The 13836-nt window shown below is 36.7% G+C and overlaps 1 protein-coding gene across 1 annotated transcript in view; it reads right to left on the reverse strand.

Annotated features, from left to right (window-relative positions):
* DCDC2 (doublecortin domain containing 2) overlaps nt 1-13836 on the reverse strand; it is a 182046-nt gene that overhangs the window by 112819 nt on the left and 55391 nt on the right. Inside the window, exons 3-6 of the mRNA XM_023761848.1 lie at nt 8175-8251; nt 7912-8043; nt 2887-3033; nt 842-896 (exon numbers count right to left, since the gene is read on the reverse strand). Of these exons, the coding sequence (XP_023617616.1) occupies nt 842-896; nt 2887-3033; nt 7912-8043; nt 8175-8251 (411 nt within the window). The remainder of the gene's footprint in view (nt 1-841; nt 897-2886; nt 3034-7911; nt 8044-8174; nt 8252-13836) is intronic.

The following is a 13836-nucleotide window of genomic DNA, read 5'->3' on the forward strand; positions in this document are numbered from 1 at the left end:
CGCAAAATTATTTTTCTTTTTTTCAAGAATTTCACATGATATAACCAAAAGGATGGAGAGACAGCTAAATCATCACTAGAAAGCAGTATCATTGCCAAACAGCCATTTATTTCACAAAACACCATAATAAGAATTTTGCTTCCTTAATTCAGAGAGGGGAAATAGCAAATCAGTCCTGACCACTACTGGTCTGGAAATTCAATCAAAAGGGTGGAAAGAGAAGCCTTAGCTAGAAGAACTCTGTCAAAGCAACAGTGTGGCATGACATAAAACTCATCTCCATGAGAACTACAGACGAAAAATACAAAGTTAAGGAATTACCTACAACTGCGTGTCACAGTTCCCACATAATAGGCATTTAATAAACTTTGCTGAATTAACAAATGAATGAATGATGAATGGAAAAGATTCTGATAGGGAATAAATATTTGAAATGATTCTCAAACTTTTAAAGAACTATACGTGAGGATCACCATTTTCTTACAAAAACTTCTTTTTTAGTCTTTGTCAGAGATAGGAAATAGGACTGGGTGGACCACTAATGTAACCTACACAAGCATTTCTTCTAGTTTTACGTGTTATTGCCTAGATTTCAACTGTGATATAAATTGTATCAGGTCTATAACAAGGAAAAAGATATCTATTTCAAAATATATATTCTAAAAATGTTAGCTCTCGTGTAAGACCTTAATTGTAACATTAATGTCCTAGTGTTGTTTCACACAATTGCTTATATACCAGCTAGCTTTTATTTCTTCAAATTTATTTGAAACGCAAAGGACAGTCTCAATGTATTATACAAAAATATAGAACATTAATGAGTAAACCATCTGATACTTACACTCCCTTTACACTTTCTGGATCCCACAATAGGAGGCAGTGAAGAAGCTTTCTGACTGTGAAAACAAATTGCAATTTAGAAATATGAGTGTTATTTACAAATAATATACAATGCAAGACAATTGTCATCCCAATTTGTCAAACCAACCTGGAAGTCAACTGTTTACTTTTACTGATATCAGTGTTTCACAAAAGTACTACATACTTTCCCAATTTCACGAGGACCACCATAAAATTTCAAAATTCCATTCCAAAAGATGTTTACTATTTTTCTGCATACTATTGTAATTGATACTTACCACAAACCTTTAGTACCACATTATATTCTTTCACAGCATTTTTATTTAATTCCCTGAATTTTCCATATGAATTTCAAAAGATCATTTCTCAAGCTGAGTAATGATTTTGCCAAATTGAGTTTAAAACAATAAATTTATCTCTCTCTCTCTCTTTAAACTCCTATGCTGTCTGCCTCTGATGGGAGCTCAGAATGGTAGCACATGGACATGTATATTCAGGGACTTTCTAAACCAGTCTCTCTTGTCAAAAAATAAAAACTCTCTTCAACTATAGGAATGTTGTTTCATGGATGTCTATATTATTAGGAAAAGACCTATTCTGGAACTCAATTGAAACTGTAAATAAGAGGATACAGAGATAAATGTCATCTTACTAATTTGCCTGAGAAAGGTCACCATGAGTTAGAGTTTTCCCACTGCCATCAATTACACACTGACGCTAACAACAGACTAATCCAGTGTTGCTTGGCAGGCTGTGGAAGGATTTGATTTCATGGATGGGTAAGGATGGTTAGCAATAAGTCTGCTGGTGAGCAATTCTAAAGTGCTGGGAAACCATGTGCTCTTGCATACATTAAACAATATCCCTGAAATTTGGTTTCATCTAATACTTATCTAGAGACCCTCAACTGAGCTCTCCACCAGGCTTCACAAACTGTGAATTAATGGACAACATATTGGTGACATTCTGCTCTGTCTACAAGTATCACCCACCCTAGCAGAGAACCACCAAAAAGTTCTGTTTCCAATAGCAAAATGGTCACAGAATATCTGTAAATTGCAGTAGAGGTAGATCCCTGGGCACCGTGAGCAAGCTGAAGGGAGGGTCCCAGCATGGGCCAGGAGCCAGGGCGCCTCAGGCATGCCTATGAGGTCCAGCTACTTTGCTGAAATAAGGCATCTTTCACAAATATATGACATTGCATAGAGAAAAATGGTCCACAGTGTATCATGAGTAATTAAAATTGTTATCTATAAAATTTTGCATATATTAACTACAAAAGCAGTTAATCTATTTATTTTGCACAAGTGGAATTTTATTGTTTTTTATATTTTACAGTTATTATTAAATGGTGTATAAAATATTATGGTTTTTTTTAAACACCTTTAGATGTTTTGAATGCACCAGCTGAAAAATTACTTGATCCAGCTAAACAGTTAAGACATTCTTAAAACTTCTAATAATATATGCTTTAAAGAAGCTAATTGGCCTGCCATTGTGGCTCAGTAGTTGAGCATCGACCTATGAACCAGGAGGTCAAGGTTTGATTCCTGGTCAGGGTACATGCCTGGGTATGTACATGCTCCTGCTCAATCCCCAATGTGGAGCATGCAGGAGGCAGCCGATCAGTGATTCTCTCTCATTATTGATGTTTCTATCTCTCTTTTCCTCTCCCTTCTTCTCTGAAATCAATGAAAATTTATATTTTTTTAAAAGAAGCTAATTGCCCTGTATCTTCTTCACAAGAGTAAATCTTTATATTTGTTATAAAATCATAAATGAATAGAAAAAAATAAAAATATAGTAAAAAATATACTATTTAGTTTTCCATAGATTTCCAAAAATTATTGTGCAATAGACCTCAATCTCCAATCATGGCAAAAAAAAACGAAGGTCAATGTATATCGTATATGCTTTGCAGTCTAACTGATAAACATGATAAAATATACCAGTGGTCAGCAAAAGACTCAATGCTATTTCAAGTGATAACTAACATATGAGAAGTAACTGAGGATGAAAACTTACCCGTAAGACCTTCTCATGGTTGACTTGTCAAAAAGTAATTCACTGTAAGGCAATTTCTTAAACTTATCTCTGCCAACAGCCACATAAAACTGTCCATTCTCCAACTCTGTCCCACTTTCAACCAGTTTTCCTTCTAAAGTATAAAGTCTGCCAAAATATGAATGCCAACAATTAAAATTTTAACAAGCATTGAAAAAACTGCTTAAAATTACAAAGTAAATAAAAACATTCTGTTCTTAATTTGGCTCATCTGTTACTATCCCAATTATTGAATTACAAATGCCTCAAAGTCATTAGATTCAACTAAATGCCAACGTTATAATGCAAACACAGTTACTAACTAGCTGCACAGTGTTTCATCCCAATGCACTGACAATCTAACATGATGTCCCCTGTGGCCGCCATATTAAGATTTTAGAGGGGAAGATTTAACTGGTACAGAAAGTGGCGCCTTAAATAAAGCCCAGCTTCTGTTGAAGTTTGATTGTTCTATTTACATTTGGTAAGTACTTTTAAAGTTTATTTTCTTAATATACTTGTCAAAATGATTTGCCTCCTAAAGCATTCTGTATATGAGCAGCCATCAGCCAAATGATTACATCTAAACACACAAAACTGGGTCAGAAAACAAGAGGTTGGGAGGGCAGGAGGTGAAAGAACCCATTGCCAGTATTAATGATGCAGAACCACATAACATTCCTGCTTCTTTCTTTTTTTTCCCTGCCTTCCCTCATCTTCCCAGAATAGATTTCACAAGAACCTCCCTTTACTGTAAAACTGCTGCTGCAAACTACAATTAATATGTTACTTATTCAAAGAACAGTGATAATTTTGTAGACCATTTAAAGTATCCAGAGAATTTCTTTAAAGAGCGGGGGGGGGGGGGGGGACTAGAAAACTACACAAAAAGACAATGCAGATATTTGAAGGTTATAAACAAGAGCAACTAGGTAGATTTCAAGAAAATCATTCAAAAATTATCAGGCTTCCTATACTGCATAATAAATGTTAGTAACATTTGCAAACGAAATGAAAAGTCCATTGACCTGTCTGCTTGTTCACTGATTATGTAAAAAGAAAATAGCCACCAAAATCCTGGAATGTGTTTGTGTTGAGTTAGTATCAAGACCTTTTCTTTTATAACATTGTACTCCTCTCCCTATAAGTCAACACATCGCCCAGGGTTCTGGTTTTCCGCCTGGACCTAAACCAGGGTTTCTGAACACTGTTTGGACAAGACTATGCTCTTTTGGAGAGGTGGGGAGGCTGTCCTGTGGACTGTAGATAACAGCACCTTTGGCTTCTACCCCCTCGGTGGTAGTAGTAGCTGGCCCATCCCCAGCTGGGACTACCAGAAATGACTCCAGACACTGCCAAATATTCTCGAGGGGGAAAACTTCCCCTGGTTGAGAAGAACTGGCTTAGACCTGGACATTCTTCTTTCATTTTCCTTCAAAATAGGAAGATCAAAATTCGTAATTAACTTTCATAGCAAGAAATGAAAAGGCAGCATTGCTGTGGATCTGGAAACAGCTAAGATATGATTGGTTTTCTCTACAGGTGGGAAAGAGGCCCTGCATAAGTCCTAGCCCATGATTTTAGCTTTTCTTTATGTGACTCTTGTTGACCTGCTTTCTTCCTTTGCTACAAAGACAAGAAATATAAATAGGAAGTTGAACCAATTTTTATGGAATGCTTTTCATATATAAATATATTGATGTGCAGTGTAGGATCCAACTGTAAAATTTTTTAATGTTCCATTAAGAAAAAATGGGCATATCCCAAGTCAACAGCAACCAAATCTCACTCATATCTGGCATTATATTAAGAATGGACTTTCTCTAAGTATTCAAATGTTCAGGGACATATAACTATATTTTCTTTCCTGTATTTGTACTTGCATAAATTTTATTTCTATGTATGAATTTGTTTATATCAATATATGTATGAATAGGTGTATCTTGGGCATGCAGTTGTGTATATATATATTTTTATGCTTTATATTTTTTATTTAGTGGGTTTATATTTATGTATATGTCAAAGGATGCAATTATACCTAATAAAAATCAATATATAACAACTAGAGGCCCAGTGCACAAAATTCATGCACTGGGGGAGGGGGGTTGGTCACTCTCGCAGTCCAGGAGCCCTCGGGGGATGTCCAACAGTCGGATATCCTTAGCGCTGCTACGGAGGCAAGAGAGGCTCCTGCCACCACTGCTGCGCTCGCCCTGTGGGAGCACATTGACCACCAAGGGGCAGTTCCTGCATTAAGTGTCTGCCCCCTGGTGGTCAGTGCATGTCATAGCATGCGATTGAGTGGCCTTAGCATATTATTAGCATATTACGTATTGATTGGTTGAACAACTGACCACAAGACCAGACACTTAGCATATTAGGCTTTTATTATATAGGATTGAGATCTTTCTTCACTTTTGATCCCAAAATGAAACCCAGAAGGATCAAAGTTTCAAATGAAATTTAAAAGTATGAGACAAAAACATAGAAAAATATTTTTATAATCTTGGAGTGAGAAAGACCTAAACTAGTAATAAAACTTAATGATCAAAAGAAAAGATTGAAAATTCAACTGCATCAAAACTCAATATGTCTGTATGCAAAATGAAACATAAGCAGTATCAAAAATACAGACTGTAAATATATTTAAAACATATGACAAAGGGCCAATTTCCCGAATGTGTAAAGAGTGCCTACAAATCAATAAGACAACTATGCAAAGGCCATGACAGATAGTTCATATGAATAGAAGATAAATATTGGCAGTTATTCAGATTATAACTTAGCAATGAAGAGCACAGGCTCTGGAGTCATACAACCCACTAATTTGGTTGAATCCAGTCCTGTTAGCCACTATCTACATAATTTTGGGCAGTGAATTACCCCCTCTGTGTCTCATGATTCATGAAAAGAGAATAACAACACTACTTAGCTCATAGGATTGCTGAATTAAGTTAACAATATAAAGCACTTAGAATAATCACTGCACAAAAGAAATGCTCAATAGATGTCATTATTGTACATTAAATAAATAAAAATCAACAAAAATGAAATAATACTTTTACCCAACATGAATGAAAAGACAAAATATTAATTTCACAGCACAGATGAGAGTATGTAAAACAGGCCCTCAAGCACTTTTAGTGAGAGTGCAAGTCAGTACAAACTCTGGAAGACAGTTGGCAGTATCTATCAAAATCTAAAATGCATTTACCAATAGACACAACAATTCCACTTCTAGACTTTATTCTGCTGATAAACTCTATTTATATGCAAAGACATGAACATGTAATAGTGAAAGGTTGGAAATGATCTCAGTTTCCATCAAGAGTAGACTATTAAAATAGATTAGGGCACACTCATAAAATGGAATATTTTGCAGACATTAAAAATAATACACTATAATATGATAGAACTATTTGTGCTAATAAAAATCTCCAAGATTTGTTGTTACAGTAAAATGGGGAATATCTATAATACAGTTAACAATAAAATAGTCTAAAAAAATAAGATATATTTATATATTTATTCATGTGTGTATGTGAGTTACCATTTGTGTTTTTTAAAAATAAAAGATTCATAGGCTTCTGTATGCAAAGAATATTTCTGGAATAATGCTGGAAAGAGGAACCGGGGAGCCAGAAGGGAGATAAATGGTTTTTATTTATATCTTTTGTCCTGTTTGAAATACTTTTTACCATAGGTGAAGTTTTGCTTTCAATTATATTTATATATTAAATATTTATTTATATATTCCTAACTATATTTAAAATCTAAGTGGCTATGAAAATATATATATATATATATATATATTAGAGGCCCCGGTGCACAAAACTTGTGCACTGGGGGTGGGGGGGATCCCTCAGCCTGGCCTGCACCCTCTCACAGTCCAGGAGCCCTCGGGTGATGTCTGACTGCAGTGGAGGCGGGAGAGGCTCCTGCTACCGCCACTGCGCTCACCAGCCGTGAGCCCGGCTTCTGGCTGAGCAGCACTCCCCCTGTGGGAGTGCACTGACCATCAGGGGGCAGCTCCTGCATTGAGTGTCTGCCCCCTGGTGGTCAGTGCACATCATAGCAATCGGTCGTTCCACTGTTCAGTCAATTTGCATATTACCCTTTTATTATATAGGATATATATATATATATATATATATATATATATATATATGAATATGTACATACATTAAACTGAAAGACATAATTATCCTAGAAATGAAAATGGGCAGGGCATAACTTCTTGAAAGCAGGAGTATGTTCTACCAGTGGAGTATGTTAGAGAGTTGGAGTATGTTAGAGAGTTTGGGATAAAGATAGGACTCAAGAACAACCAGAAAACTCTTGATTAAGTTCCAAGTCTTTGTGTATATTCTTAATATGTTCTGTGCTTGTATATATTATTTGTAAACCCTCCCACCTATAGGGAACTAAACTAGGGAGCCTCCATCAAGGGATAATTTAATAGGCTTCACAATTTAAAAGTTATGACTTTAATCTTCACTTAAATTTCAGAACTTGAGAAAAATGCTTTTGATTTCTCAAGTTTAAACAACCCCACTTAATTATCCTCTCTTACCTGCCTCTTCCTTAAATCCACTAACAGCTCCTGATGTCTGATTCTTTATGCTAGGCAAATAGTTTGGACCATCAAAGAATCATAAATATCTCCTGAATAAAAAGACAATTAACTAAAAGTCAAGAACCTGGCTCACTCAAAAAAAGTTCTCAACAAAATGAATGTTGCCTAATTGCTCTAAATTAAAGGAATAAAAATAGTTAATATTTGTGCCAAGAACTGTTTTAAGCTCCATATGTGGCTTATCTTATTCCTTAAAACAATCCTATAAGGTAAGCATTATTATATACCCATTTTACAGATAAAGAAACCAAGGCATATAGAGCCTAACTGGTGAGTCAAAATTCCAATTTGGGACAAGTGACTTGAGAGCCTCCTGGGAATATTTTCAACAATTCTGAAAACCGTCCACTCGCAAGATGATTTTGACATACCTGTGAACAGCCCCACTCCTCAGAGTTATTTTTTCCGTGACCATCTGTAGCACATGATCCCACTGGTTCAAGGCTTTTCTAGGGATGAGGAGGCGAGATGCTGGGCTTATGAGGTCTCCATTTGCAATCAAGCTGGACAAAAAGCAAAGCCAGTGAGCCATACCATTTGACAGAGTAAAGCCACTATAATTATAGTGCAAACCCCAAACCAGAAGGAAACCACCAGCCAATTTCAACTTGAACTGTAAAGGCCTCCAACTTACAAGATAGTACAGGGTTCCTGAAGTGGTTTTCTAAATCGAGCTGACACGTTGATCCTGCTGTGGATTACTGGTTTTACCTTTAAAGGCAAAGAAATACAAATCACTGAGCTTATGTTAGTTGTTTCTTATTGAGGAAAAACTATAGGTTTCCAGGGAACTCGCTGAGACCTGTGATGCCTGTGTTAACATCTTGCTTTGTAAAAACACTCTGGGCTCATCCTCTATCAATATTATGTGGCCTTAACAAAGCTCTCAAGAAAAATTTCTGCCCCTGATCTATACCAATACAGACACTGTTGGGCTGTTAGAAGAATTTCAGGGAAACTTTTTAAAACAGTGCTTTCTGGAAAACAGCAATAAAATAATCCTATAAGATACTGAACCCTGAAGCCCCGCTCCAGCCACACATCTGTCTTGTCACCTCTCCTCACCCACCTTCATTTCATCTACTCCCTGAATCTAGACCCCATGCATCTTGACCTCATCCTATTCTCTTCAGACTAACTCTGTCACTTTTTCTCAAATTTCCTTCTTCCCAATTTATCAGCTGCCCTTGAGCCAATGCCCTCAGTTCCTGAACTCCTTGCATCTGGGTGGGTCTGGTCATCTTTCCATCCTTGTTGCTTCTAGAATCCAGGCTGCTGTTAGCGAGAACCACATGGCTCCCTGGGACCTTCTCACGAAGCGTTTGCATCAGCCAGACTCATCCTCCCCCCAAGTCCATTACTTCTTACATTTCCTACGGTGGATAATCCAAATCCCTACCTCTCCTCTTAAACCCTAAAATCCCACCCCAAATACTCAGCAGATCATTTCCTTCCAACTGATCATTCTCAGCAGATCAAACTTCAAGAAAAGAAGCTGAAAGGCCTGCAGCCTTTCAACCTCTGTATCCTGCCCATCCCACCTCCTCTGTACCTTCACTGCTTCTCACCTTTCTGCCTGTCCCATAAGGAGGATCTTCATCCCTTTACAAAGCTCACCCCCACTTGGGATTTGTCCCCCGATGGCTCTATTTGTCCCATTAATTATCTAGGCCCCTCCACCTCCATGTGGGATCTTTCATTTCTCCCTTAGCCCTTTGGCCCTATCAAGCACTACCCCATCCCTATATATCCTCCTCCTCCTTCACATTCCCACTTCCTCCTGCCCACATCCTATCTCTGATCTTCTGTTATCCAGTTTCCATCTCTACCACTGAAAGATAATGCCCAACTCTTAGGCATTGCCTGTAAGAACCCCATGGCCAACCATTGCTTACTCAGTTTCCTCGCCTCCTACCAATACTCCTTCCATGCAGACCTCTGGTAGTACACTTTACACAAACTAGCCTACTCCCCTCCATTCCCAAAACACGCCATGCATCCACCTCTGTGCCTCTGTGCATCGTGCCCCTCTGCATACAATGCCCTCATTTCTCCATTCGCTGGGCCTAGCTCCTTAATCACTGGTCTTCCTCTATTCATTCTTCCTTCGGTTTCTGTCTAGAACTGCTACTGCTACTATAGTGTACAGTAGATGACAGCACTTCTGAGGGCTTCCACTCCCCAATTTGAAAAGAAAACTTATAAGCACAGGGAACTGATAAATAAAAACAGCTAACATTTATTGCACTAGATTTAATGGAAGCACTGTGCTAAGTAATTTACATGCATTATATATCATTTAATCATTAAAGCCATATCCTGAAGTACAATTACTATTGCCCCATTTTACAAGTGAACAAACTAGAGCTTAATTAATTTGTCTAAAATATCGCACATAGTAAGGAGCCGAGTAGTTAGTGAGCCCACATATATGAATTCTAACTATTGGTTATACACTTTACTAGCTATTTTAGAGGTCAAATATTAACCCTGAATAATTTATAGTATTCTCTCCTTTTTTCAAAATATGCTGTTTTGAGTGGAACAAAATGCATGAATTTTCCTGCCTCTCACTGGTGACTAAAAAAATACTTGCAATGCCTGCTAGTTGTATAATAAATGTTTGTTAAAATTTAATTAAAAGATACACTGATCTAAGGCACATGGATCAATGAAACAAAATAGAGAGCCAGGAAATAAACCCACACATTTATGGTCAGTTAATTTACAATAAAGAAGCCAAGAATATATGTTCAATATGAAAAGGACAATCTTTTCATGCAAACTAAACAGCCACATAAAAATGAATGAAACTGGACCCCTATATTATACCAAATACAAAAATCAATTCAAAACCAATTAAAGACATAAATATAAGACCTAAAACCATAAGTCCTGAAATAAAACATAGGGAGTGAGCTCCTTAACAAGAGATAACAAGTGTTGGTTAAGATGTGGAGAAAAGTAAACCCTTGTGTACTGTTGGTAAAAATGCAAATTGGTTCAGACACTACGGAGGTTCCTCAAAAAATTAAAAATAGAACTACCAAATGATCCAGCAATCCCACTTCTGAGTATTGATTTAAGGTAATGGACATAGGACATTTGAAGAGATATCGGCACTCCCATGTTCATTGTAGCATTATTCACAATAGTCAAGACACAGAAACAATTTAAGTGTCTGCTGGTGAAAAATGGATAAAGAAAATGTGATATCACACACACACACACACACACACACACCACACACACACACACACATGTACATACACAGTGGAATATTATTCAGCTCTAAGAAAGAAGGAAGTCCTGTCACTTGTGACAATACGGATGGACCTTAAGGGCATTACGCTAACTGAAATAAACCAGACAAAGAAAGAAAAAAAAATTGCATGATATCACTTATACATAGAATCTGAAGAAAAAAAAAAGTCAAACTCATAGAAAAGGAGAGTAGAAAAGTGGTTGCCAGAGAGGGTGGGGAAATGGGGAGAGTAACCAGATATGAACTTCCAGCTAGAACAGTAGTTCTCAACCTTTTGGCCCTTTAAATACAGTTCCTCAGGTTGTGACCCAACCATAAAATTATTTTCATTGCTACTTCATAACTGTAATGTTGCTACTGTCATGAATCGTAATGTAAATATCTGATATGCAGGATGGTCTTAGGTGACCCCTGTGAAAGGGTCGTTCGACTGCCAAAGGAGTCACAACCCACAGGTTGAGAACCGCTGAGCTAGAAGATGAATAAGGTCTGAGGATTCAATGTACAACATGGAAGAAAAAAAAGATACTCCAATATAGAATAGAACACTTCAATTCAATCAAAATAATTTCACATTTTAAACCCAAGACTCTTGCACCTATACCAACATTAATGGTGATGTTGACTTGTTTAAAAAAAAAGATGTTTAATAGGTAAGGCAGGCACCTACACAAAATTCAAATAGTAAAATGAGGCAAATGGTGAAAAACAAATGCCCTTCCTACTCTTGCTCCCCACCACCACGTTGCAACCAGAGTCAGCAATGTCCCTTCAAACATCAGTCTACACAGACATAAGCATATCATCTTATGAACATATAATTTTTAAACACAAGTATATCCTGCTATATCCCTTCTTCTGTACCTTCCCTTTTTCACGTAGCAATGTACCATGGAGACCACTATGGAACTTAGAGGAAGGATTGCTTCATTCTTTATACCAGCTGTGTATATCCCACTCTGTGGACACTCCATGGTTTATTTAACCTGTCCCTTAATAATGGTTTCCAAACCTTTGCAGACTTTGTTTCCAAACTTTTGCTATTGCAAATAGTGCCATGACGTGTTTCCTTGGAGATACTCATTTGCACAAATATGTTAGTATGTCTGTAGAATAAACTATTAAAATTGAGAACTTGCTAAATAAATAAGCATTTTTTTTGTTTAATGGGATTTATTGAAAGCTTAGTCTTGATCAATCTCAAGAGTCCCTTGATTTATTTAAGTTCATACTATAGCATAGACAATAAATCCATTTATAAGGAATGCTGTTATGTGGCCAGGTGTGGTTTACAATGTCTTTAGGTGACTACAAATCCCTCTCCCATCAATCAGATTGCTTACTCGTAAGGTCAGCATGTTTAACTGCATGTAACTTTTACCTGTGTGAAGGATAGGCCTTTCTGACTCTGCTTGTGTAACAGTGTCTTCCTCTTGAAATCCACTTTTTAAATATAGCTATACTGCCTCCCTGCTCACTTGACTTAAAGCTGCTGCCACTTCCTTGGTTCTCTGTTGCCTTTCACTGCTTATTATTTTTTTCCATATCACCATCATCTGACACATAGTATATTTTATTTATTTGGTGTCTATTTTCTGGTCCCTATTGTTACTTTTTAGTTACTCTCAATATTAACTACTAATGTACTGAGCACACACTTCATAGTCAGTTGTTAATTTTTCAAAAGTCTTGCCTACCAACCTTAATTGTTCAATACCTTGCTGGATTATTGAATTCAAGATGAAGATGAATAAATTATATAAACAAATAACTTAAAGACTTTTGAGTTGGCTAAAATATGCTACTCTTTTTTAGAGCATATGTATTTATAATATACAGAATTTCATAAATAAACATGATTTAAAAAATAATTACATAACTTCATTCTGAGTCTATAAATTGTTGCTTGAATTAAAGCAAACCATCTGCTTGGACAAGTTTTTTTATTCATTCATAAGACAAATACTTCCCAAATGTTCATGACTGATCAGCTGAACTAAGCTTAATTTTAAATATATATTTATTTGAGTCATTATAGTAAAAATAATTGAAATAGTCTGTCTTCAGCTATACTAATAAAATAATCTTAAGAAATAATCAAAGTAATATATCTGAATTAAAAAAAAATGCAACACCACTGTATAAAATAACTGAAACTTTTTGGAAAATTTTTTTTTTAAAAATAATTTTTCTATTGCATATAAAGAGCTTTCCAGAGTCCTTATCAGGGATTAAGTATTGGCCACTTGGTGCTAATCTAGAGATATCAAGGGGCCAAAACCGGTTTGGCTCAGTGGATAGAGCGTCGGCTGCGGACTGAAGGGTCCCAGGTTCGATTCCGGTCAAGGGCATGTGCCTGAGTTGCGGGCACATCCCCAGTGGGAGATGTGCAGGAGGCAGCTGATGGATGTTTCTCTCTCATCGATGTTTCTGGCTCTCTGTCTCTCTCCCTTCCTCTCTGTAAAAAATCAATAAAATATATTTAAAAAAAAAAAAAAATAGAGATATCAAGGGGTTAGATAAAGGGAAACATATTAAACTAGAATGTTTTTTAAATTTGTAAATTTTCTTAGTAACCCATATACTTTCCCTAGCCATTTGAAAATAAATAGCATTTAAAATATGAGAATAATGTTAAGTGTCAACACATCTAGTTACAGAGGATAGACACATAGGGATAGACTAGGAGGTACTCCCACTCAGACCCCTGGGTCCCAGGAATGGCGTTAGTTGTGTAATCTGTGACCATGAAAATATATGAAGGCAAAACTCAGACTTTGGGTCCAGCAGAGCTAATACTCCTATTTGGTTTTGTCCATTGGTGAGGGAATCACCACCAACAGACAAAAGTAGGATATGCTTATAGCTGACTTCTGACTTTAGTCTGCACTGGGCCAACATTACCTTAGAAAACCCAGTTTACTTGGATATTGAGAAGTAGGTTAGCCTGGAGAACCAGAGAGAGGGGTCATTCCTTGAGTACGATCAATAGATAGATAGATAGATAGACAGATAGATAGACAGATAGATA

This window comes from Myotis lucifugus, unplaced genomic scaffold, assembly GCF_000147115.1.
Source record: "Myotis lucifugus unplaced genomic scaffold, Myoluc2.0 scaffold_220, whole genome shotgun sequence".
NCBI classification, from domain to species: Eukaryota; Metazoa; Chordata; class Mammalia; order Chiroptera; family Vespertilionidae; genus Myotis; species Myotis lucifugus.